Consider the following 27,217-nt stretch of genomic DNA (forward strand, 5'->3'; position numbering starts at 1 on the left):
TACATTATCTTGAAAACTTATCTTTTCAGAATGAAGAATTTAAGTTCTATCTTTCACAAGCTTACCTGTCTGAAGCTGCTGTTCTTGCTGAAGTTCTGATTGCTCTACTTGGTGAGGCTGATTGGAGAAAGGCTGGCTGTAACTGGTCTGGTACTGATTTTGTTGCTTTAAAGTTTCTGGCTCATTGACAGGAGGAACAGGTGCATTCATGTTAAATACCTATATGAGAAGTAAATGAGAAACAAAGAGATTCAATATTCTGAATAAATAGATAAATTACCAAATACACTCTGCAACTTTTAGAAAGTTAAATGTCTTGGAAACTACTACTAATGTCCACAGTACAATGAACCATTATGTAATCAAGATGCTGATTTCCAAATGTTTTGCAATCTATAATAAGTATGATTGTTTAGTACTTACTGTCTGCATGGACTGGAATGGAGCTGCATTAACATTGATTCCGCTGCTATGCAAAGGTTTGCTAGAGGCAGCCTGAAATACCTGAGGCTGGGATGCAGCTGGAAGAGGCGATGATGTTGGTGTCTGATCTGCGCTTAAGGTTATTGAAGCCTGCCAAATAAATTTCAATCTGATGTTAGCAAGTCATGAATCAACTTCCTATGATATCATATTATAAAAGCATAGGTAACTGTTGGCCAAGTGTTCAAGACAAGGATAAGCTAAGATCCCTACTTATCTAACACTTATTATCATGCTCTATGTCTTTGAGATACGGACCTAAGCATTGTCCCTCTACACTACACCCATATACATGAAGTTCTTGAGCAGGTTACACTGAATCAGTAATGTCCCTCCTCCCCTTGCCAAGCAAAATGAACTTGCCTGAATCTGGTCAATTGATTCTTTCTGAGGCCGTTGTTCTGTTGAATGAGAAGGCTGATACATGGGCTGGGGTGCTGTATATCCCTCACTTGTGGAAGAAACCAAGGGGACCTGTCAAAGTTTTAAAATTAAGCCGATACTCCTGCCAGGGCCTCTGGGTAAATTTCTTGCTATGAATCTCATATGGTTTACTTACATCTGCGCTAACAACATTCTTTTGCTCAGTTCAATTACCTTTAGTATTCATTTCTCCCAGTAAACAATTACAAGTTTTGCCAAAAGTTTTATTTTGCAAGTTTCCGTCACAGCCAGATGAAAAAACAACATTTTACTAAAATTTTGCCACATTTTAATATTTACAGAACTGCATGCAAACATAGATGTTCATACTCCTGAGTGCAGGCTAATACTAATTTCAAAATACTTGGGCCTATGATAAGGACTTTCACATGATGGGGGCAGGAATAGGCCTCGGACATTCCTGACAACACACAAATTAAAAGCTTGTTATGAGCTAGGTGAACTGAGCTTACAATACACACATTATTCCTCAGTTATGGATGTTACTTTCAATTCCCTGCGGATTGGGAAGAAAACACAGATAGGCAAAACGTTCATATGGGGACTCCTGAGGACAAATCCCATGCCCAAATATGTAGTAACAGGAATCTGCTTTACAGAGCACCAAAAGTTTGGTGCTTCTCGCTTGCCTATGCCAACTGGCAGCAACTTTCCAGAGTTTTTTGGGAACAGAGAAGAAATTCAGCCAATAGTTGTCCAGGTACAGTTCTTACCTGTGTGGCTTCAGGTTGCACAGGAACCTGGGTGGACTGCGCAAGCCTCGATTCAGTATGAACTGGAAATACAGTAATATTACCCATATTAAAACAGCATGTGTATTAGATGTTATCTGAACTACTCTATTTGTTTAATATAAGCTTATATATTTCTGCTGTAGAATGCTGCATTGAAATTAAACATACTGTATTAGTTTTCCACATAAAACCCAAGAGCTGCAAGCACAGCCTCAGACTGTATCCGATTGTTTACTAATCAACGACTTGCTCTTTGTTCAGTATTTACAAGCCTGGCATCAAACAGACGTCATCAGAATATAAAAAGTAGTTCACATCCCACTAGCCTCACTTGAAAACCTATAAGATGACAAATGTTTCTACCAATCAACTACCTTGACAATATTTACATAATGCACATTTCTAGATTTAGATTTCTGAATTCTTAGTAACTTAGTACTTCCAACTATACAAAAATCCTACTCTAACTAGATATTAATTTGATTTTACCAACCTGGAGGGCAAACCATCTGGGGCATATCCAAGTTTTGTGCTGGATTCATAGGCTGAGCTGAAACAATAGCAGGGTCGAGTGCCTGATTCTCAAATTCCAACATGGAGTCCTAGATAATTAAGACAAGATTCAAGCAAGCTACACAAGAAACAGAATCCCTTCAAAAGTAACCAGCAAGCCAGCCAGGGCTGACCTCTCTGAATTAAATGAATGCAAGTGAAATGTGCCCAATTTCAACTGGACTGTAGTCTATTTTTCCTAATTCCCAAGAATCCCTTTTGACCAAATCCAACTATGAATAAGGAAAACAACATACCTGCATGAAGTTGTAGGGGCCTTGCATTTGTGCCATAAGGTCCTGTACTCGTTGTCTCCTAACAAGAGGATCTGCTTGAGACACAGCAGTAAGCGTATGGGCATCTGGAACTGGAGGAGATGTAGCCTGTGGCTGTTGCTGGAGCGAATTTACCACCTACATCAGAAATGGCCAACACTGAGAGTCAGTCTGTCAGTTTCAGTTACTGGCCCACTATTATTATCGCAACCGCTAAACTGGATGTGCAAAATATGATATCTAAAAGAATGCATTTCCTGCCAAGGAAAGCATTCTCTTTTAAAAATGAGTATCATAACTTAGTATCAATGCTTGTTAATCTAATGGGTTCTGCTTGTGTTCAAGCATCTTTATCAAACACTCCCACTCATCAGTTATTCAGCAGGAATATGAGGAAAACTGGCTCTGATGTTGTGCAAAGTATATAAATGCAGTTATTTCCTCTGCAAGAATATATGTTGCAAGATCAAAGCAAAAAGGGGAAAGTATCAACAGAGTTCATTTGTGTTCCTTGAAAATATGTAAAATGTGCCCATGCATTTTGCAATTGCGTGCACGCATGCTGCTTTTAGAATGCAATTGCATTTTGACATTTGAAACTTTGAATAGCTGTAAGGCAAGGCATGAAGTTCAGTTGTGCATTTAATTATTTCCATTCTTCAAGAGAGATTTCAAAGTTCTTTTTGCCTTTTGCAGACTCAGGAAATACTGGACTGGAGAGACTTTATTTTAATGAACTTTATACTACAAATGCCTGTGGAGAAAATGGAAGGCGAAACCTGAGCGGTGTTACTAATAAATAAAGTTATTTCCACAGGAAAAAGGGTCGTGAGTAGAAGTTGCTCAAAGTATATCTACAATTAGCCCTATAGCATCTAATGCAGTGATAGGGAATTTCTGATTCTCCAGATGTTGTCCCAGCAAACCCAGCCAGCATCGCCCACAGTCTGGGACAATAGAAGGCATAGTCCAGCAACAGCTGGAGAGCCAAAGGACAGTCAACCCTGCTCTGATTAAACACTTGTGGTGCCACACATGTTAGAGGCATTAAGGCAAGCAATGCAGTTTTAAATAGTCAAGGAATCATCAGCATTATCCAATACCTTCAAATTTTGTAAGATTGAACTCCAAAATAGAGTGGACTCCAAAACCTAGTTATCTCAGAACCAACGTTTAAAGTCACATCATGGCTGAAAATGCACTGGTAATACTGCTGTAGTAATGTAACTTGTACATTTAGTTCATTGCACTTTTTATTCTATTTAAATTTGGCTCTTCTTTGTTTACTAATGCAGACACTTGGGGCTAGGTTTCCTGCCAAAACATTTTCTTCTAGTGCTAGAAAGTTCTGAGCGTTTCACTGAGCAGGCAGAAGCCATATGTGAGACTGCGGAGACCATGAAGAATTAAAATAGCTTTAATGTTCTTATTTTCCAGAATTTCAAGTGTAACATTTTAATCTCAGGACCAGGAGAAACACACACACACACACAGAGTTACTGTTACAATCTTAGGTAACATTCTTTTTAAAACAAAAACAAAAACCAAACACTATTTCATTTGATAACCATCAACATTTATCACAGACAGCCTTGCAACTACAAATGTTAAATGCTTGTGGCTTTTAATGGTATATTGAAATTCCACATAAAATGCTGCATCTTGGCTTTAAGGTGGATGAACAAAATGTTACAAAGTCTACTTCAGATAGTCAACTGACAGATGCACCATCTCTTCAAAGGCTGAAGACAACTGTGGACAAAGCTGTAAAAATTACAATTAGTTTATATTCTAGAGTTAGAGTGAACCAATGTTTTATAGAGTTCTACCATTCTGAAAACATCTGTTCTCCCTAATGGATGGGTTCATTCCAATTTGTTAATGAAAACTATCTTAGGACAGACAGCATGCTGTAATTAGTCTTCAATACCAGCAACACAAAGACTCCTAGAATATAAATATAATTCTCAATTACACTATTTTACATATGGGAATGTTAAGTGACTGTAGGAGGAAATTATAAGGCAGCACTAGAGCGTTTAAGAACAGATATAGGCTTGGATCCCTTCCTGCTCACTTCAACCTCCTGAGCAATCTAAAAAGCTGCTTCTAAGTCTCAGATTCTACAGAACAGTGTCAGAAGTAGCACTGAGAGCTACAGAGGAAGTGGGATACTGGCAAAAATAAGAGGAGGGAACTTGTATAAACACCTTTGTATCTGAGCCATTTTCTTCTAACTTGCCAGACTACTTTTAGTTGAAATGTGATTTAGTTTACATACTGAATTTTTGAAATTAACTGTGGGCAATAGCTAGCACTGACAAGGGGACTACCAGCTCAATCATGCTAAAAGACCACAATTCTCTTTAGATTTACAGCTGCATTCAAGCTACGAGGGAATGAAAACAGATTGTAATGTTACCTAAACATTCAGAACACCTTACCTCAACAGTTTCAACTGTCCACTCATCTACCTGTTCCTTCTCACTACTGCTGAACTGAGTCTCTGCCATGAACTGTCTGTTTACATACTAAAATAAAAGTGAGAGAGTACAACAGTAAGACAGTAGTATTCATTTTTAAAAGGTGCCTACAATCTTTCCACTGTTTAGTACCTCTGTTGATTCAACTTCACTGGGTTCAGTGTATTCTTCCGTTGGTTCTGGCTCTAAGAGGAAAATACATGATTTTAGGTAAAGTTATACTGAAACATAATCCCACACTTTTAGTTTACCGTTACCTTACAATTTTAATTTACTATTAACAATTTTAGTAGAGATACATTCATACAAGAAACCACTTTTGCAGTGTTCTGAGGTGATATTTGGAGCTTATATTTGGTGCTTTTGTTTTTGCTATTTATTTTGAGGCTTTTTCAGTTAATTTGTTTTTGTGACTGTGTGGATCCCAGTTCAGCAGTGATTGATTGATTGATTGTGTGACTGTAGAAATGGATAAAAGCCCCCCATCCAAACAATGACTATCATCAGCGCAGGTAAGGGGGGGGAAAGTAATTTTTATTTTTATCATCTACAATACTGTTTTATTTGTTTTATAGTACAGTACCGTACGTTGTTTATTGCTTTCATAAGATAGTGAAATTCATGTTAAATTGCTGTTTTAGGGGTTGTTTTTAAAAGTCTGGAACCCACACTACAAACTTTACCTGGTTTATAGAACTACAGGTTGTTTGGGGAAAGCCACAGAAACTTTTTAAAATCAGTTTAAGTTTGTAAGATATATATAACCAGTTACACAAGATTCCAGTTTTGTTTTCCATGGCCGACTCTAATAAAATAGTAAAGGTTTCAGTAAGCCTATAAATCTACCGAAGTTGAAACTCTATGCACATTAACAAGCCTAGGATTAGGCTCCAAATGGATTTTTAGTTACCAGTTTCTACAACAGCATCTTCTACTGTAGGTGCAGGCGCTGTCTCCTCTTCTTCACATATTCCGTTCTGATGGTTGTGAGTACTGTCAAAGTAACTTGTTTGAAGAATGCGTTCAACAATTTCTCTTAGGGCTTTATCTGTTATAAAAACACACAGAGACTTTAAAAACTGTTTCACCCACTAAATACCTGACCATTGTAATTTTATCAAATTATTTTATTATTATAACACTAACAAAGGGCATCTCAGATTAATATCTTGCACTACCCACAGCACAATCATCTATTTTGCAAATTTCTGCATTGTTTATTTTTAAATTAGGACTTACTTAAGATGAAAGTCATATGTAAATCCAAATTCTTCAAGAATAAACTTGTGTATCAATGGATGATGCACACACAATTCAACAAATTAGAATTTTGGCTCTTCAGTGTTTCTGAAAGTTAAAAACTATCCAAAGCCTACATGCAGGAATAAGATCTCCTTGTTAACTTTCACTAACATGACAATGGAAGAAAGGCACATGATAGAATAAAAACAAGAATTACTTGTCTAAAGGTAATATCCAATGTTAATCATACCTAGTGTATACCCACTGAAATACACTGGTACCTCTACTTACGAATTTAATGTGTTCCAAACGCACATTTGTAAGTAGAAAAAATTTGTAAGTCAAATCCCATAGGAATGCATTGGGAGAAAAAATTCGTAAGTTGAAAAAATCCTATCTAAAAATTCGTAAGTAGAAAAAATCCTATCTAAACCGCATCCAAGATGGCGGACGGAGCGCCATTCGTAAGTAGAAACATTCGTAAGTAGAGTTATTCGTAAGTAGAGGTACCACTGTAAATGGATCTAAGTATCTTAAGTACATTGCTTTCAATGGGTCTACTCAAAGTATGACTTGGTCAGATATTATCCTAAGTGGCCATGCCACATATTAAAATGGGCAATGACAAGAATAAATCATCTGAAGAGAGAAAAGGAAATAGAACCTCTACACAAGCAAGAATGAGACAATTTTTCTGTACTGTAATATGGTGCAATTTGTTGGTCACTGAAGCCACAGGTGTATGAAGTATAAGAAAAAAACTGATAGGCCAAGCTCAAGTTTAATAGAGGAACTGAGTAGTCAGGACTAAACTAAGGTCTCAAGTAGGTAAAGGATTCCAATAAATGTCTGTAATGAACAACAGGGTCTGAACTTGTAGCACCATGCAAGACGACAGATCACAGACAGGTATTTGTATACTATTTTGACAGATAAAGCAAAACAAGATCAGCAGAGAAGAAACAGTATTATTTTTTCAAAGAAAGGATATGGGTGATGGATATAAACCTATAGGAACCTCTCAATAGAAAGGACTTTGATATGGAAGTGATCACAAATTCTAAGGTATACCAGGCACGGCCAAACTTGGCCCTCCAGCTGTTTTTGGACTACAACTCCCATCATCCCTAGCTAACAGGATCAGTGGTCAGGGATGATGGGAATTGTAGTCCAAAAACAGCGGGAGGGCCAAGTTTGGCCATGCCTGGTATACACTTTACTGGTGATCCTCTGAGTGAAGAGGAACACAGCAAACCTGCTCAAATATGTGGGAGGTAACTATTCGATCTTGGTCAATCTGACCAACATGGACAGTTGTCTCCACTGAAATGCTACCTTGATGTTCGCAACAGGCAAATTCAAAGCTCTGGGTGAAGTGACTAGATGTTGACACTTGAAAAAGACGAGAAATATATGCCTAGCCTTGATATAATCGTATCTTGAGTCTGCTTTTGCAGGTGTGATAGGAAGGCATAGAAAAAAGATTTTATCAGTTGCATCTGAAAAATCTTGACAGTTCTGCCAAAAAAATGCCATGGCATAGTAAGCAGTCTAGGGATCGAAGAAACTCCTACGGTAGACATGATAGGCACCTACTGTGCATTTCCAAGGAACAGGAAAAGCTGTTGAGTTCATATTTCTAAGTTCCAGCCTTCCCCAAGGATTCAGTGGAAGCATGTATGAGTGATGCATCCCTGCAAAACTCTTTAAGACATCTTATAAATAAAATGTAGACAGACACAGCAATGCAGAAGTGTTTAGAAAGTTGTGTTCAAACCAATAGCTGTTCACTTAATACCAAGTTGAATTTTCCCAGTTAAAGTGGCAGACAGCAGGTTTAAGACACAAAAAGAAATGCATTGTGACACAAAGCAATTCCCCCACTGAGACAACAAAAGGAGAGAGCTCCATCAATGACAGGAAGCCATAGCATTCAGGAGAGCAGCTTCCATACACAGAGAAAGTACCTCCAATTAACACTAAGATAGTGTTCAGCAACCAGATGTACTGTGTATTTATGTCCTGTCTGAGAGCTATGCAGATCACTTGTGAGACCTAGCATAGGAAAATTAGCAGGTCATCCTATAGGTGGCTTAATCTAAACACAAACATCCTGGACTCAATATTACATATGCACTGCAAATGAATATTATGGGGGACAAACTATTATCTCAACCACTAAACCAGTAACTGAAACATGAAAACTATTTAAACCTAGATTATTAAAATGACCAACAGTTTCAACACATGTGGTACCCTTTAAACAAAAATAACATAGATAAACTTTCAATAAAATTCCTTAGCAAATATGACTAAATATAGTGATTTAAAGGACAGATCGTGAAGCTGAGGCTCCAATACTTTGGCCACCTCATGAGAAGAGAAGAATCCTTGGAAAAGACCCTGATGTTGGGAAAGATGGAGGGCACTAGGAGAAGGGGACGACAGAGGACAAGATGGTTGGACAGTGTTCTCGAAGCAACGAACATGAGTTTGACCAAACTGCGGGAGGCAGTGCAAGACAGGAGTGCCTGGCGTGCTATGGTCCATGGGGTCACGAAGAGTCGGACACGACTAAACGACTAAACAACAACAACAAGTGATTTAAATAACTACTCTTGATTTGCATCAAACCATCTGAATCTAGTTTCTTTAGTGTATTTGCTGCAAAACCTTGCTCCAGCTATCAGTTACTACTCTCTTTAACTTGAAGGCCTGTGAAATTATCTGTTATACTACGTCAAATGAAACTTTGAAAGGCTTTTTTGCTAACCCAATTTCTGGAAAGCAAGTGTTGCTAAGCGGTCACAAAATACTGATGAACAAACGGAAACCAGCAATGGTTTTCATTAAGTGCTGAATAAGGTTACATGGTAATAGAATACAATCTGCTATAAATTAGCATATTGTCAGCTATTCAGCTACTATATAACCACTGACACTGGAAACAGCATGTAACAGAATCATTGTGAATACTGTACTCTAAAAGCTTGGTATTTGAAGTGCTACTTTAGCTCTACTGTTAAGAAAAATAAACATACTTACAGGTTGTTCCACATACAGGCTTTTCCTTCCCTTCCAGTAAGTCCCACAGATGAATCGATGCCTGTTCATACTGTTCACACAACCTTCAACAAAAATATTAATGGAAGCATAAGATACCCCAAACTACCTATGTTGCAAAGGAGATTAATTGGATTGTTTCATTAACCGTATCAGAATTATTCTGGCAATCACAGTACCTCACATTCATGTCCCGTTCAGGTTCAACTAGCTTGTAAAATTCATCTAGTGTTGACAGTTCCGTCTCTGTTAATACCGGCACTCCATTTGTTCCTTGCTTTAGGTCATTTCGCACTTCATCATCGCCCAATTTGTCCAAAATAAACTGCAATTCAAGTACTGTTTTTAAACGTTTTTGCTCAGCTTCTTCTCTCATTAGTTGTTCCCGTCGAGCTGTCTTCTTTATTGTTTTTTGAATCTAGTAATAAAGTACACTAGGTTAACAATTAACTGTGGCCAGTTTAAACTGTTACCCTCTTTTCACTTATGAATGAACAAAAAGTAAAATATTCCCAGTTTTATCAGCATTTCAAATATTCTCAATGTTTCCCAGAAAGTTTTATGGAATGTGGACAAAATGGTATGCCAGCTGTCTTTCTCTACTTCCATTCTTCCCAGTCCGTTGCCTAAGTCCTCCACTCCCCATCATCTGTCGTTTTACACCTTTCTAGAAATGTATATCTGCCTCACATACTGCATTGCAGCATCATGCACTATCATCTAAATAATACTGAAGCATAATGGAACCAGACTGTTGGAGCTTATCAAAAAGGTCCAAAGAGATTCTAGAAAACCTGTTTTACTATCTGCATAATGTATGTGAAGGCTACATAGGATCACAGACATTTTTAATCTTTCAACGTTTACAATCTCAACAGAAGAAAAATCAACTTTTTACTCATGTTGTCCTCTATTCCTTCTTTTCAGCAGAGCTATGTCAATTTAAAACACCACCAGATTCAAGGAAAGGATTTATCATCATCTAAAAGTGGGAGTGCTTCTTTATTAAGACTTCTCTTTTGTGCTCCTTCAAATGTAAAAAAATAATAATCATCAGCCCAACACTGCTACTAGATACATGAAAGATTTTGGGGGGGATTTTATCCACATTAACCATATTTTGGGAATGTCATTCACAGGTACCACATTCATTTTGACCAACAGCACAATCCTAACTAACCATGTCTACTCAAAGTCCTACTGAAATCAATGGGCCTACTCCCAAGTAAGTGGAAACAGGAGTGCAGTCCAAAACGTTAAACATGAACAGAGAAAAAAAACTCTCACTTTTCAGTTCACAAATCACAGTCAAACCATGGCTTGGAAACATGGTGAGTGGTAATTTTATTTCAACTTGCTAAAATGATTCCCTTTTCCACTTCCTGATTCACAGTAGTCAGTTTGCCATGACACCCAAAGCAGTATGTTGCCTCTATGCAGCCCATGCTGCATAGTGTCGTCTGCAATGAACCATCAATGTTTTAACTTACATCCTGGCTCAGGGCCATGAAACTCCTCTGCAGTTCCTTAGCAAATTCCAGGTTATTACTGACTTCTTGGTGCTTGGACACAGCATCCTGGGGGAAGGAGGAAAATTAATGTTGCCTCTTTTGAAGTTTGAAAACTTGGAAGACTTTCGCAACTTTAATCCTCAAAAAAGAAATCTACTGTATGCTAGTCTTTACTTTAGTGTATAGACTTTCCCCCTAGTCATTTGCATAGAATAGTTCTGTATTTTCCGTAATGGCAGAGGAATTAAATGTTTGTATACATATAGTTACAATGTACCTCCGCTGAATATAACAGAATATAATAATATAAAGTACTTTATTAAGGTCTTTCATTATCCATGAGAAAGCAACAATTAGAACAGAATAAAGGAACAAGGTCTAAAAGAAGCGAATTTCTTATGAAAATTTTTTCAATATGTCAGTCAAAACATTTACCAACTGGTCTTGGTTAAGGCGTTCTCCTTTGTTCATTCGATCCTGATAATCATCAAGTTTGCCCTGAAAAGAAAGAAAAAAAATTCACAATATATATACCTCAAACAAATTTAAATGGAACTGACTATGTTATATACTTTATAGAACATAGCAGTCCAGTTTTACATGTTCCATTGTTTAACAGGAGAAATCAAGTGAAATTATTCAGAGACAAAATATCACAAGAGTTTTCCAAGATTAGGTATTTACAGTGGTGCCTCAACTTATGAATTTAATCCCTTTCAAAGGCACCTTCGTAAGTAGAAAAATTCGTTAAGTCGAAAAACGCCATTGGAAACGCGATTTCCCACAGGAATGCATTGGAAACGGAAAAATTCGTAAGTCGAAGTAACCCTATCTAAAAATTTGTAAGTCGAAAGATCCCTATCTAAAACCTCCGCGGGTTTTTTCTGATGTTGAGACACTCGTAAGCACGCGGCCATTACCCCCATTTGTAAGTCGAAAAATTCGGTTGTCAAGTCGTTCGTAAGTCGAGGTACCACTGTATTTATGAACTACTAGAATACATCTTGCAAACAAACAGTTCTAGGATGACATTTGTATTATTTCTTAAAATATAATAAGCATTTTCCCTATTTAAAAAGAAAAACAGCAATAACCTTAAAGGGAGTAGGCATGTACTGTAAGATCAAAGTTTAAATGTTTATCTGACCATGCAACATTGTATTGAACTGCTGAAGTAAATTAGTTACAGTGGTACCTCGGGTTACGAACACGATCCATTCCGGGTCGCAGTTCGTAACCCGAAAAGTTCGTAACCCGAAAATGTCATTTTGCGCATAGCGCTATTTTCGCGCTTTGCGCATATGCGCGCGGTGCTTCTGCGCACGCGGCGAAAATACTTCCGGGTTTGCGCAGTTCATAACCCGAGTTGTTCATAACCCAAGGTGTTCGCAACCCGAGGTATGACTGTATTTATTAGCTGCTTTTCAGGGCCAGGATGTTATAAAGCAACAAACAAAGAAAAGAAAAGCAACATAACAGGCAGTGTGAAGCACAAACAGATACATACTGAATTAAGCACCAAAGTTCTCTTATAGAAACGCAATAGAAAAGGATATGGTGCAATTCCATTAAAATCAATGGTGCTACTGAAGTAGCACTGAGTATGACTTAGCTGGACGTTACCCTCAAGTTTTGAAGGAGTTACCAAATGCCATAAATTAAAGAGACAAACAAATATTAACAGGAAGAAAATTCCACAACGGAGAATGCTCTGTATCATATGTTCACCACCCTAGCAGGATACTCAAAAGCTGTTAAAATTATTGAAGCTATATAATTCAGACTGCAATCCTACACAAATTTACCTGGGAGTAAGCCCCATTCACCCCTTCATGGATCAATGCCTTGTCGTGGCGAAGGGGCTTGAATAACTCAGAGAAGCTATGAGCTATGCCATGCAGGGCCACCCAAGATGGACAGGTCATAGTGGAGAGTTTTGACTAAACGTGATCCACCTGGAGAAGGAACTGGCAAGCCACTCCAGTATCCCTGCCAAGAAAACTCCATGGACAAAGACAACAGGCATATAAAAGTTATGACGCTGGAAGATGAGCCCCTCAGGTCGGAAGGCGTCCAACATGCTACTGAGGAAGAGCGGAGGACAAGTACAAGTAGATTCAGAGCTGATGAAGCGGCTGGGCCAAAGCCGAAAGGACGCTCAGTTGCGGATATGCCTGGAAGCGAAAGGAAAGTCCGATGCTGTAAAGAAAAATATTGCATAGGAACCTGGAATGTAAGAACCATGAATAGAGGTAAGCTGGATGTGGTCAAAAATGAGATGACAAGAATAAATATCGACATCCTGGGCATCAGTGAACTAAAATGGAAGGGAATGGGTGAATTCAGTTCGGGTGACTATCATATCTACTACTGTGGGCAAGAATCCTGTAGAAGAAATGGAGTGGCCCTCATAGTCAACAAAAGAGTGGCAAAAGCTGTGATGGGATGCAATCTCAAAAATGACAGAATGATCTCGATACGAATCCAAGGCAGACCTTTTAACATCACAGTAATCCAAGTTTATGCACCAACTACCGGTGCTGAAGAAAGTGAAATTGACCAATTCTATGAAGACCTACAACACCTTCTAGAAATGGCACCAAAGAAGGATGTTCTTCTCATTACAGGGGATTGGAATGCTAAAGTAGGGAATCAAGAGATAAAAGGAACAACTGGCAAGTTTGGCCTTGGAGTTCAAAATGAAGCAGGGCAAAGGCTAATAGAGTTCTGTCAAGAGAACAAGCTGGTCATCACAAACACTCTCTTCCAACAACACAAGAGACGACTCTACACATGGATATCACCAAATGGGCAGCATCGAAATCAGATTGATTATATTCTCTGCAGCCAAAGATGGAGAAGCTCTATACAGTCAGCAAAAACAAGACCTGGAGCTGACTGTAACTCAGATCATCAGCTTCTTATAGCAAAATTCCAGCTTAAAATGAAGAAAGTAGGAAAAACCACTGGGCCAGTAAGATACAATCTGAATCAAATCCCTTATGAATACACAGTGGAAGTGAGGAACAGGTTTAAGGATTTAGATTTGGTGGACAGAGTGCCTGAAGAACTATGGATGGAGGCTCGTAACATTATACAGGAGGCAGCAACAAAAACCATCCCAAGGAAAAGGAAATGCAAGAAAGCAAAATGGCTGTCCAACGAGGCCTTACAAATAGCGGAGGAGAGGAGGCAAGCAAAATGCAAGGGAGATAGGGAAAGATACAGGAAACTGAATGCAGATTTCCAAAAAACAGCAAGGAGAGACAAGAGGGTCTTCTTAAATGAGCAATGCAAAGAAATAGAGGAAAACAATAGAATGGGGAAAACCAGAGATCTGTTCAAGAAAATTGGAGATATGAAAGGAACATTTCGTACAAAGATTACCATAATCAAGGACAAAAGTGGTAAGGACCTAACAGAAGCAGAAGACATCAAGAAGAGGTGGCAAGAATACACAGAGGAATTATACCAGAAAGATATGGAGGTCTCGTACACCCCAGGTAGTGTGGTTGCTGACCTTGAGCCAGACATCTTGGAGAGTGAAGTCAAATGGGCCTTAGAAAGCACTGCTAATAACAAGGCCAGTGGAAGTGATGATATTCCAGCTGAACTATTTAAAATTTTAAAAGATGATGCTGTTAAGGTGCTACACCCAATATGCCAGCAAGTTTGGAAAACTCAGCAATGGCCAGAGGATTGGAGAAGATCAGTCTACATCCCAATTCCAAAAAAGGGCAGTGCCAAAGAATGCTCCAACTACCGCACAATTGCCCTCATTTCACACGCTAGCAAGGTTATGCTTAAAATTCTACAAGGCAGGCTTAGGCAGTATGTGGACCGAGAACTCCCAGAAGTGCAAGCTGGATTTCGAAAGGGCAGAGGAACCAGAGACCAAATAGCAAACATGCGCTGGATTATGGAGAAAGCTAGAGAGTTCCAGAAAAACGTCTACTTCTGCTTCATTGACTATGCAAAAGCCTTTGACTGTGTCGACCACAGCAAACTATGGCAAGTTCTTAAAGAAATGGGAGTGCCTGATCACCTCATCTGTCTCCTGAGAAATCTCTATGTGGGACAAGAAGCTACAGTTAGAACTGGATATGGAACAACCGATTGGTTCAAAATTGGGAAAGGAGTACGACAAGGTTGTATATTGTCTCCCTGCTTATTTAACTTATATGCAGAATTCATCATGCGAAAGGCTGGACTAGATGAATCCCAAGCAGGAATTAAGATTGCCGGAAGAAATATCAACAACCTCAGATATGCAGATGACACAACCTTGATGGCAGAAAGTGAGGAGGAATTAAAGAACCTTTTAATGAGGGTGAAAGAGGAGAGCGCAAAATATGGTCTGAAGCTCAACATCAAAAAAACCAAGATCATGGCCACTGGTCCCATCACCTCCTGGCAAATAGAAGGGGAAGAAATGGAGGCAGTGAGAGATTTTACTTTCTTGGGCTCCTTGATCACTGCAGATGGTGACAGCAGTCACGAAATTAAAAGACGCCTGCTTCTTGGGAGAAAAGCAATGACAAACCTAGACAGCATCTTAAAAAGCAGAGACATCACCTTGCCGACAAAGGTCCGTATAGTTAAAGCTATGGTTTTCCCAGTAGTGATGTATGGAAGTGAGAGCTGGACCATAAAGAAGGCTGATCGCCGAAGAATTGATGCTTTTGAATTATGGTGCTGGAGGAGACTCTTGAGAGTCCCATGGACTGCTAGAAGATCAAACCTATCCATTCTTAAGGAAATCAGCCCTGAGTGCTCCCTGGAAGGACAGATCGTGAAGCTGAGGCTCCAATACTTTGGCCACCTCATGAGAAGAGAAGAATCCTTGGAAAAGACCCTGATGTTGGGAAAGATTGAGGGCACTAGGAGAAGGGGACGACAGAGGACGAGATGGTTGGACAGTGTTCTCGAGGCTACGGACATGAGTTTGACCGAACTGCGGGAGGCAGTGGAAGACAGGAGTGCCTGGCGTGCTATGGTCCATGGGGTCACGAAGAGTCGGACACGACTAAACGACTAAACAACAACAACAACAAGCCCCATTCAAGTTTTCCTAGGTGCAGTACCAGTGTAGCCGTTGCTAGAGGGCGCTGTTTTGCAACCTCTCCTGTGCTCCCAGCATGCACTTTCGTCTGATTTGTGAGTTCTGGAACATGTGGTTTTTGGGGTTTTACCTGGCTCAGGTGTGACATGTCTTTAAAATGGGCTTGCTCTCGTAGTCACATTTGACTTTGTGTCAAAATTTGAACACCATCGGTCAACGGGGTTTCATTGAACATTGGAGACGAACACACATCCCCAGTTTACATTTATATTTATATAGTTAAACTAGGTTCTACCTACCAAAATACATGAATTTTCTCACTGTTGCCAAGGGTCAGCTCTAGAATAGCTCTTCTTTTTGCCTGTTCTTCCATCTTCTGGAAGATCAAGTTGTCAGCAAAGTTTTGTTCTTTTTAATAATCTGCCAGTTATATTTATCCTCATTCCAAAACATTTTCAACTATTAACCTTCTTTCTTGAAATATCCAAAGAGGCCTTACTAGTCCTGAGTGACTCCTTCAAATTTTGGTAAAACGGTGTTGTATCCAAAGTTAGCCTTTCACTAATGTAGGGTTGCCATATTTCAAAAAGTGAAAATCTAGACAGATTTTTAGTGCTGAGCTTTTTTTTTAGTTTTGCCCAAAGTTGTGGCTTCAGTATTTCAGATGTGTCCAGACATTTGGCAACCCTAACTAATGAGAAGCCTCTTCCACTCACAGATCCCAGTTTTCTGATTCAGTAGAATAGCACTTCGTTAGAAAAGTAACTCAAAATTCAGAGGAATGAATCTGTGCAGACTTGTGTATAATAATTTGCAAAAGCTCGTTCTCAGTATCTTTATGGTCTGCTGGTTAACACACAACAACTTGTGTGCCCTTATTCACTGCTTCTTGTGCAATATGACAACTGTGATACATTGTGGCACTCAACTGTACTTCTACCTCTTGCATAGGAACTCACAAAACACTGAATTTCCCTCTTATTAATGGACTTCCTCTCTGCATTGCTGCAAATTATTGTAGTTAAAAACAGTGTATCAGGCAATAAATTTCAATTGTCCATGGGAACTAATGAGCAAGATTACTAATTCAAATAATCTAAAAATGAGTGTTCCATGTGCCTTCACTTGTCAGTGCTTTTTGTAGACTAATTGTTCTCAAGATGCCAGGTCCAGCCTTTCTGCAATCCAGGAGAAGTGAACATGTAATAAATTTTGGACTTCTGCTTTCTGAACAACAGCTATCTCTCCTCCACACACACACACCCCAACATGCCACAAGGCAAATCTATTTAGAAGCAGAAGAAAGTTTCAAAGGCAATCTGGCACGGAGGGCCTGTCATTTAAAGAAAAATGCTTAACTTTCACTAGACATGCTACAATAGCTCTTGGTATCCAAGCTGAAAATTTGTCAATAACCATAACCTGTTGTTTATGAAGACACTCCTGGTTTGCACTATTAACTGTACTTGGTGCTCATTCACGCCTAGACTGTGATTAAAGCCAGGATGAATTTGTAGGTGGGTAGATAGGTACCGTGTTTCTCATATTTTAAGTCATCCCTACAAAATAAGCCATGGCAGGATTTTCCTGACTTGAAGAAATATAAGACATACCCCAAAAATAAGCCGTAGTGGTGGGAGCAGGTCTGGATGGCGCCATGGAAGAGGAAGATGCCTGTCAGTGCCCGCAACCGGCTGCTGCTGCCCCTCCAAAATGTCCAGCAGCATGCACCGCGCCAAGCACTGAACCGGCGGCGGGACTGGCAAGAGCCGCAGTGCGTGCTGCTCCAAGCCCCGACCCGGCGGCAGGACACAGCAAGAGCCGCAGCGCGCGCTGCTCCGAGCCCCGACCCGGCGGCGAGACCCGGCAAGAGCCTCAGCGCGCGCTGCGTGGAGCCCCGACCCGGCAGGACCCAGCAGCGTGCCCTGCTGAAGCGCCGACAACGCGCGCAGCAGCAGCCAGTTCCGGGCGCCGAGCCGCGACAGGAAGAAGAGGGACGCAGCGGGACACAGCAACAACGACAAAAAACACCCGGCCGAGCCTTCATTGGCCGCCGCGGCTGCCACTCGCTGGTCCCTCCTCTTCCTGTCGCGCGCGCGCTGCAGGTCCCGCCGGTCCCGCCGCTGGGTTGGCACTTGGCGCTGCTCCAAGCCCCAACCCGGTGGCGGGACGCAGCAAGAGCCTCAGTGCGCGCCGCGTGAAGCCCCGACCCGGCAGGACCCAGCAGCGTGCCCTGCTGAAGCGCCGACAACGCGCCCAGCAGCGCAGCAGCAGCCAGTTCCGGGCGCCGGACAGGGGAGGTACCATACTGTAATTTTTTTTTAAAAAAAATAAGACACCCCCGAAAATAAGCCATGGGCTTATTTTCTTGAGAAAAAAAGATTATAAGACATGACTTATAATATGAGAAACACGGTACGGAGCAGGTAGACTGTTTTGCTGCACCACATGTGTATACAGCAAATGCAGTATTTGCAGAAGAGACTGAAGAAAGCATGCAGGCTTGCAGCAAGATCCCCATAGTCATGGTTGTAAAGTGAACATTTTACATCTGTATGAGGCCAATAACCTAGTACAGAGGAACCTTGTTTCTCGAACAGCTTAGTTGACGAACAAATCGACTTCCGAATGTCAAAAACCTGGCAGTAAGTGTTCTGGTTTTTTAATGTTTTTCAGAAGCTGAACATCCAATGCGGCTGCCAGCTATTGTTTCCAGGGCACCTGCACCAATTTGAAGCTGTGCCTTGGTTTTTGAACATTTCGGGAGTCAAATGGACTTATGAAGCAGATTAAGTTTGAAACAAAGGTTCCACTGTAATGTAGTACAGTGGTACCTTGGTTTACGAACTTAATCCATTCCAGAAGGCCATTCTTAAACCAAAGTGTTCTTAAACCAAGGCGTGCTTTCCCATAGCAGCAGGGGACTCAATTTACAAATGGAACATACTCAACATGTTCTGCTTCCAAGGCAAAGTTCACAAACCAAAACACCTACTTCTGGATTTGCAGCATTCTTAATCCGTGTTGTTCATAAACTAAGCTGTTCTTAAACAAACAGCTTAGATTTATTTAACGCTCCTTCTATGTGTCCTATAGGTACACCTAGCTGCTCCACTTTTAGAATTTTAGGAACTATACAAATAAAATGATGAAGAATCCAGGGAGTCTCCCCCTCCTGCTGTGACCAGCTCCCCTTCCCCATGTCTCCTAGAACTTGCAGAGAAATGAAACTGGAAGAGCAGAGGGTGGTTGTGCACAGACACAGCCTGATATTTGCAGCCTGATACTTCATGGGAAAAACCCTGGAGAGGCAGCATTTTAGTAGACACTAGGAAGGTGGGGGCCTTTAGTCCTCACAACTACTTCCATCAGGGCAAGACCTCCTAGAAAGAGTTGCTGAGACCACTAGGCCTGAGCTGTGGTTTGTTTCCTTGGATATTTAACTGCACTGGCCTCAGGTGATTTATCAGTTTTGTTGCTGACTCCAGCCCTGACAGTTGATTACACCCAATTCTCTCCTTTCCATTTGATTCCAGTGTTTAATGTCTGTAACAGGTGGATTAGGATAAACAAATTGAACCTTAATCCAAACAAGACAGAGGTGCTTCTGTTCAATAGATAAGCCAATCTACAATAGGAATTCATCCCATTTGCATGGAGTTGCACTCCCATTGAAGTTTCAGGTATCTAGTCTGGGGTACTTCTTGATCCAGCTTGCTTCTTGATCCAGCTTGCTGAGATGTCAGGTGTTGGCAGGCATGCCGTAACCATCTTACCTGGTGTGCCCATTCCTAGAGGTGTCCAATGACACACACCTTAAATTATATCCAGATTTACTATTGCAATGCACTCTACACGGGCATGCTTCTGAAAAGTGTCCAACAGCCTCAGTTGGTGCAGCCTGCAGCAGCCAGATTTTTAAGCACAGCTGGTTCATCCAACAGCTGGGATCATCTTGAGCTACACTGGCTTCCAAGTTACTTCTAGGCACAATTTGAAAAGCTGGTCATAACCTTTGCAGTCCTAAACAACTTAGAACAGGGATATTTGGTGGATAGCCTGTCCTTGTCCCCCATTGTTCAGATCTTCTAGAGAGGCTTCATTGAATCACACCAGTTTGAAAGCTGTAGAAATGAGAAAGGGCATTCTGCTGCAACAAAAGTGTGTCATTCTCTCCCTTCAAAAGCAGATACTTCACTCCCTTATCCCAGGCTTTGGTTTGTAAGATTATGTGTCTTAGGCTCTTGCCACTGTGTCTACTGTTAATGTTTTATCTGCTCTTCTCTTACAGCTGCTATATTCTATTAATCCCAGTTGCTTGTATTTTTGCTAGTGCATTAGTATTGTCTTTAATTATTTATTATTACCATCTTTAGTATAATTAATAGAAAGATGGGGGTACAAATATTCATTATAAATGCACAATATAAAGCTTGAAAATGTTGCCTCTATACAACTGTTTACTGCTCTCAAACCTTTCAACCAGAGTTCAACTGGAATCAAAGCTAAGTTATCAAAGTAACTACCAAGGAGCAATTTTATATACAGAATAAAGCAAGCATAAGAATATTAGTTTTAGGCACCAAATTAATTGGACATCACATGAGTGTTATCCAGGCATAAAGATGGATATGAACAGAAGCTTGAAAGATACTCGATTATACTCGATTTTCAATTTTATGCTACCATCTAGTCACCAAATAGACAAGAGAGTTAAACAATCACTACAATTTAACTTTTATATTTTTCATTGAGCAACTGATTTTTAAAAAAATAAAAATGAAAAGCTATCTGGCACAACAATCCCCTTAAGAGTGGATATAATATTCCAATAGGAAACAGCTTGCCTTCATTTTTCACTGTGCAGTTTAACTTTGTGTGAAATAGTTCTCCTAAACATCCTTAGCTAGCTTTAACATTGAAAAGAAGTTATTTTCACTTTCTGTTCCAAATAAAGCCTTCTGCTTCCTTCACATTAACTTTTACACCTTTAACAAATACAATCTTTTCACTTGAACCGATGTAATCCTAGACACCGAAAACAAGAAAACTGCTGTGCTTACTTCTAAGTTCTATTAGCATGAATGCAACATATTTAAATGAAAGGGAAATTATCAATTTTAACATAGAAATTTAAAAAATAAAATAAAATATTTGCAACCTGCAAAGTGTTTATTATCTGAATCAATAATTGTGGATCATATTTGATTACCCAGCAGATAAAAAAAAGTTAATCCTTCCTACTTAATGATGATATTTGGAGCCAGATTTAGCAACGATTTAAAATCAGTACATCCACGACAACCATGTTAGAAAATGGCAGAACATTTCCCCGCTTTAAGGGGATGGGCAGCATTACATACACAGCAGCAAGATTGTGTGAACAAATGCAGTGTGTGTGGCTCCCCTCTCTGATCTAGCCATGTTGCTAAAATCCTGCTGCTTGGTGAGGAAGGATTTTATTCAGTTCCCACACCTATCCTTCCTCAATGTCAGATAACTTATCATGAAATTTTAAGCTATAAAAAGGGTTCTGTGTAGCCCTAGCTGATCCCCACATGTATTAAATTGAGGTGCTATTTATAGCTAATGCTAGAGTATATACTGTATCATTTTTTTACATAATGGACACAATCCACAGAGCTAGCACACAGGTGTTAGTGACAGTGCTGGCACATGAGACGTATTCCATGAGTTCCTTGGTGGCAAGCTTCCATGTGCTTTCCTTCCACTATCTATTTAGAGGTTAGCCTGGAGAAGCTGCTCAAAGGAAGCTAACAAAATATGTATGGGTTTGGCTTAGGGCAGTCACGGGATGAGCCAACAGACTAGGTACTGTACCCTTATAGCACAACCTGCAGATGTGCTGTCAGGTTGTACCTGCACTGGAGAAATAGCAGGTAGCCAAAGCTGGTAAAGCACACCCCTGGCCACCAAGGCTATGTCTCCAGTGACAAAGCTAGGGCATACAACCCCATCCAGAACAGACAATTGGCCAGTTTCTTTGACATGGGGTCCACTCATCCACAGTCTTGCCAGGATTTAGGTAAAGGGACCCCTGACCATTAGGTCCAGTCATGACCGACTCTGGGGTTGCGCGCTCATCTCGCATTATTGGCCGAGGGAGCCGGCGTATAGCTTCCAGGTCATGTGGCCAGCATGACAAAGCCGCTTCTGGCAAACCAGAGCAGCACATGGAAACGCCGTTTACCTTCCCGCTGTAGCGGTTCCTATTTATCTACTTGCATTTTGACGTGCTTTCGAACTGCTAGGTTGGCAGATTTAAGCTCAGCTTAATTTCCCTCATACATCTCAGGGTTTTTTTTAAATAATAATAATAATTTATTTATCTATAATCTGCACTTTCATAAAGGATATCAAGTACTGCATCCAGGCACTGGTCCAAAGCCTGCAAAGCCTCTCCAGCTTCAGATCAATGGAGCTAAGTGTCATCAGCATACTGATAACATATTGCCACAAAACTCCTAATGACCACTCCCAACAGTTCTAGAGATATAGAATCATAGAGTTGGAAGAGACCACAAGGGCCATCCAGTCCAACCCCCTGCCAAGCAGGAAACACCATCAAAGTATTCCTGACAGATGGCTGTCAAGCTTCTGCTTAAAGACCTCCAAAGAAGGAGACGCCACCACACTCCTTGGTAGCAAATTCCACTGTCGAACAGTTCTTACTGTCAGGAAGTTCTTTCTAAAGTTTAGGTGGAATCTTCTTTCTTGTAGTTTGAATCCATTGCTCCGAATCCATTTCTCCCTCCTCTATATGGCATCCTTTAATATATTTGAACATGGCTATATTAAATAGCACAGGGGTTAAAAATACAGCCCTGCAACACCCCACAGTGCAAGTGCCAGAGCAGAAAAGCACTCTCCCAATGCTCACTCTGGAGGTTATCAAAAGCTGTGCAGATCAAGAAACAGGAGTACAGCTGCACTCTGCTTGTCCCATTGTTGACAAAAGTAATCCATAAGGAGGACTGAGACTGACTTGGTGTTATGGCCAGGCCTAAAGTCAGATTGAAATGAGTGTAGATCAAGGGTTCCCAAGCATCGTACAAGTGGTTTGGAGTGTACAGTATCTGTAATAAAATTTAAAAATCACAAAACATCTAGCACAGCACAATACAATGCTACAAGAGGCAGAAAATTTAAGTGATCAGTCAAGAACATCAGCAATTTTCAAATGGTTCATGGAGGAAGATTGGGAGCCACTGGCCTAGATAATCTGTGGCATCTAAGAATGCCTTCAGCTTCCCCACTAGGACTCTCTCCACCACCTTTCTAGAAAAGAGGTATTTACAAGAAGCAGGTAGTTATTCCAAACAAAAAGGTCCAGGGCCAATTTCCTTGAGAGTGGTCATTGCACCACATCTTTCAAATCAGCAGGAACCACACTCTGACACAGAGAAGCATTAACAAATCCTGAACACAATCAGTCAAACTCTCTCTGTTAGATTTAGGAACAGGGGTCAAGAGGGCACATAGTTGTGAACATAGTTGAGAGTATAGGTGGAAGCACCTTGCCCTTATATGTCTGCATAAACTAAAACCAGTTCCACAAAGATCATGGTCTCTGGCATTGGCTACTTTGACTACAAGTGCAACAAGTTGCTCACAGCAGCTCCCTGAATGCTCCAGAGGTTCTTCCCCCACAGTGGGAGTCAGCAACCTCTGGACCACCTAAAATAGCTCTGCCAAACAGCTACTAGATGGAATGCAAGCTGTGAAATATGCATTCTTTGCCATCTGTGCTGCCACATGGTAGGCACAATTATGTTCACTAACCACTGTTGGTGGGCTTCAGACTATGTCCTGTACCATCTGGGCTCTAGTCTTTTGTCCAGCTCGTTTCATTGCCTGTAGCTCTCCAGAATACCAAGGAGCCAGTTGGGCTCTGCAACACCAGAAAGGATGCTTAGGACCAATTATATCAACCAACTAGCCATATTATTTCAACATCTATAGAAAAGACCAGAAATTTGACAGGATCAGCAGATTTCTCTACTAGAAAACCCCCAGAGCGTCAAGAACCCAGCAGGTTTCATCAGTCTCCAAAGGTGGCCATTCAAACAGGCCCACCACCTTTGCTAGGGAGAATTGCCACCATCCTGCCGAACTTTTTTCTGGCATAACACCAGGTGCAAACCTTCTAAGCACACCCAAATGTCAAGAGGTTTTCTGGTATAGGAGATGGTACTTATGTGGATAATGGCAGCACCCACTCCCCTCAGTCTGGCCTGGTGCTATAACAAGTACCCAGTCTTCCATAATACATACCAGGTCAGTCCTCTCACCACAATCCAATTGTGAATGGTTTACATAAATTTCGGCCAAATATTAAAAGCTAGGGACAAATAATAAATGAATCATACAAACAATTGTTCCTCCCTCTGCTCCCAGTTTTGGGAAATGCACCATACCCAGCCTCTCATCTTGAGTTATGGTCACACGTTTGTTTCTCCTACAATGCCTATCCCTAACTGAAATACACTGGATGAGAGGGCTGCAGTCCAAAAATATTTGGAAGATACCAGGTTGTAATAGGCTTTTTTGGGCCATCTAACCTATAGTGGTACCTCGGTTTGCGACCGCAATCTGTTCCACGGAGGTGGTCGCTCCCTGAAGGCACGCTTCTGCGTGTGCGTGAAGCGCCGATAGAGCGCTTCTGCACATGCGTGAGCTGCGCAGATCGCGTCTGCGCATCCGACGCCGCGGAACCCAGATGTAAACACTTCCGGGTCCACGGCAGTCGCTCACCGAAGCGGTCGCAAACAGAGGTAGGTGTAAACAGAGGTTTGACTTCTCTCCAACATGTGTCATTTAAGGATGTTTCTTGATCAATATTTGTCACTAGAAACCCAAATGGCATCTAGGGGTAGGAAGACCTTTTCCCGATTACAGGTCACCAGTTACAGCCTTCCCTAGACCAGAATAGCTTGGCCAGTTTTGCAGTTCTAGTAACTTTCCAGCCAGACCCTGAGGATGGTCTGGAAACTGAAGCTGGTACAGAATGCTACTTCTAGAGTGCCAGCTTGAATTTTGATGCAGCGTCACATAGTATCTTGCAGAATCTGCACTGGCAGCCTCATTTAAGAGGCCTCACTAGGCCTCATTTAAGAGGCAGCCACTGACATGTAAAGCCCTGAGCTACTTGGGACCTGCCTTGGCCTTGAGTTCAGCAAGGGATTGTTTGTTGTTCCCACCCAACTTCCAGCACGTATTCACTGTTGTTCAAGTATGAAAGAAAGGGCTTTTATGATAGTTGAGTCTCAGTTAATGAACTCTCTTGTCCTAATGGCAGACACCTAAACTTTTATTGAGCTTTCCCAGTCCTGTGTTGGCTCTGTTTAAATGCTCTTATCTACAAGTCTTTATATTTTAATTGTTGCCTGATTCTGTGCATTTCTATTATGTCTTGAGTTTTTAGGACATTTTGTTTGTGTTTATTACTTCCGCTTTTAACTACTTGTGTTGCTTATAACAATGTGTTGGTAATTTTGGTACTGGACATTCAATGCCATTTTGTGGTCTTTCTCAGTGAAAAATGGAATATAGAAACCAAAATAAATGTGGAGCTTCCTAAAAGTCAATAGAGAAAAGTTCCTAAGCCTGAAATGTGATGTTTGTACATGGGGTTCTGAATTATTTTCATTTGAAAGATTTGCACTTCAAAGTTTAATTCTGGGTTCAACATATATACTACAGTGGTGCCTCGACTTACGAATTTAATCCGTTCCGAAGGCACCTTCATGGGTCGAAAAATTTGTAAGTCGAAAAGCGGTATTGGAAACACGAGTTCCCATAGGAATGCACTGAAAACGGAAAAATTCGTAAGTCCAAGCAACCCTATCTAAAAATTCGTAAGTCGAAAAATCCCTATCTAAAACCGCTGCGGTTTCCTTTCAGATGTCGAGACATTCGTAAGCACGCTACCATTTGCCCCATTCGTACGTCGAAAAATTCGGTTGTCGAGTCGTTTATAAGTCGAGGTACCACTGTATTTAACCCAATGGTGCACTCCCATGCACCTTTACTTGGAAGTAAACTCTGCTAAACTCAGTAATTACTCCCAAGTAAACAAAGTCAAACAGGTTTAATATACATGAGCCCTACTAGATAAGGCCAAAGACCTACCGGTATCTAGGCAGCATTTTTGGTTTTCACATGAAAACAGCTCTCACTACATCCTTTGTGGTGGCAAACTCCATACTCTGTGCTGAACCCTCTAAAAATCACCTCCACTTGATTACCCAAAGTTCCAACACTATGAGAAAACGAGATATTTCCTGTCTGCTTTCTCCACCCCATGGACAATTCTATTCATCCATAATGTCCCTTTTTAGTTGTTTTTTTTCTAAACTCCCCCCCCCCTCAACAAGGAATAAATCTTAACCTTCCTCAGAAGGGAATTCCTCCCGCCCATTGATAATTTTGGTCTCCTTTAAACACTTGATCTTTCCATGCCAGCTGGTCATTACAATAACTCTTAAGAAATTGTTTTATTTCTTCCTCCTCCCTCTCAATCCCTTTTGTGTGATGTTTTACATCGTACGCCTAGGGACTTTTGGAAGCAGCCCTGGAAGGCGGCTTCTTTTCTTCTTCTTTTTACTAAAGAGCTGGATAAACATTCTTTAAATTAATTAATTAATATTAACCAAGTTAATGTGATACAAAGAGCTTAGTGTCCTTAAGACTCCTATGCAGCCAGTGGAACTTTTATCACATCTCCATCACAACTAGCTTCTCAAACTCATTGGTGCTTTAGAAGTGGCATGCCACATAAGTTCCACTGAACATGCAGATGAACTGGACTAGTGCCAGTATTTTTATAAACCCATACAATGTATCAGTTTTATGCAAGGAAGAGGCTAACTTTTCACTAGAATGGGTTATTCCAGCAGTGTAGTCTCAGCTTCCAATCATACATTCCCCAAAAAGCTGAATTCTAAAGTGCAGCTTGAATAAATGCATGGTGACTTGAGAGGAAGTCTCACTGTGCCCCCAGGCTCAGGTGCAAAGGCAATTTTGACAAAGAGCATAGGGCAACTTAGGTGGCAATAATTTAAAAATGCTGCCCACGAGGCTGATTTCCCTTCCTGGCCCAGACTTTGCGACAGACACCCTTCCCAACAAAGAAGCCTGAGCTCTCGTCACTCAGGGCCGCAGCAGCAGCCAAGCCGCCTGAGGCGTTTCATAAACGCCGAAGCCCTTTAACGTCGCCGTTAACCAGGGCGCACCCATCTTCAACGGGGCAGCGAGGTCATATTTTCATCTGGCGTCTACTACTCCGCTTCGACATTATGGAAATAGTAACTAAAATGGGAGGGCGGGGGGGGGAGATGGGGTATTG

General features: G+C 40.8%; 1 protein-coding gene across 5 annotated transcripts in view; it reads right to left on the bottom strand.

Annotated features, from left to right (window-relative positions):
- Positions 1 to 27,217, bottom strand: part of CAPRIN1 (cell cycle associated protein 1) — a 35,884-nt gene that overhangs the window by 7,173 nt on the left and 1,494 nt on the right. For 3 of the 5 annotated variants that reach the window (XM_035116606.2, XM_035116571.2, XM_035116580.2), the window contains exons 3-15: positions 11,223 to 11,285; positions 10,767 to 10,853; positions 9,456 to 9,694; positions 9,259 to 9,341; positions 5,882 to 6,019; positions 5,104 to 5,156; positions 4,933 to 5,019; positions 2,471 to 2,626; positions 2,155 to 2,263; positions 1,641 to 1,702; positions 847 to 957; positions 424 to 573; positions 66 to 219 (exon numbers count right to left, since the gene is read on the bottom strand). In XM_035116606.2, the coding sequence (XP_034972497.2) occupies positions 66 to 219; positions 424 to 573; positions 847 to 957; positions 1,641 to 1,702; positions 2,155 to 2,263; positions 2,471 to 2,626; positions 4,933 to 5,019; positions 5,104 to 5,156; positions 5,882 to 6,019; positions 9,259 to 9,341; positions 9,456 to 9,694; positions 10,767 to 10,853; positions 11,223 to 11,285 (1,492 nt within the window). The remainder of the gene's footprint in view (positions 1 to 65; positions 220 to 423; positions 574 to 846; positions 958 to 1,640; positions 1,703 to 2,154; positions 2,264 to 2,470; positions 2,627 to 4,932; positions 5,020 to 5,103; positions 5,157 to 5,881; positions 6,020 to 9,258; positions 9,342 to 9,455; positions 9,695 to 10,766; positions 10,854 to 11,222; positions 11,286 to 27,217) is intronic. The other 2 variants (XM_035116589.2, XM_035116596.2) reach the window with 2 other exon arrangements.

Source organism: Zootoca vivipara, chromosome 1, assembly GCF_963506605.1.
Source record: "Zootoca vivipara chromosome 1, rZooViv1.1, whole genome shotgun sequence".
In the NCBI taxonomy this organism is placed as follows: domain Eukaryota; kingdom Metazoa; phylum Chordata; class Lepidosauria; order Squamata; family Lacertidae; genus Zootoca; species Zootoca vivipara.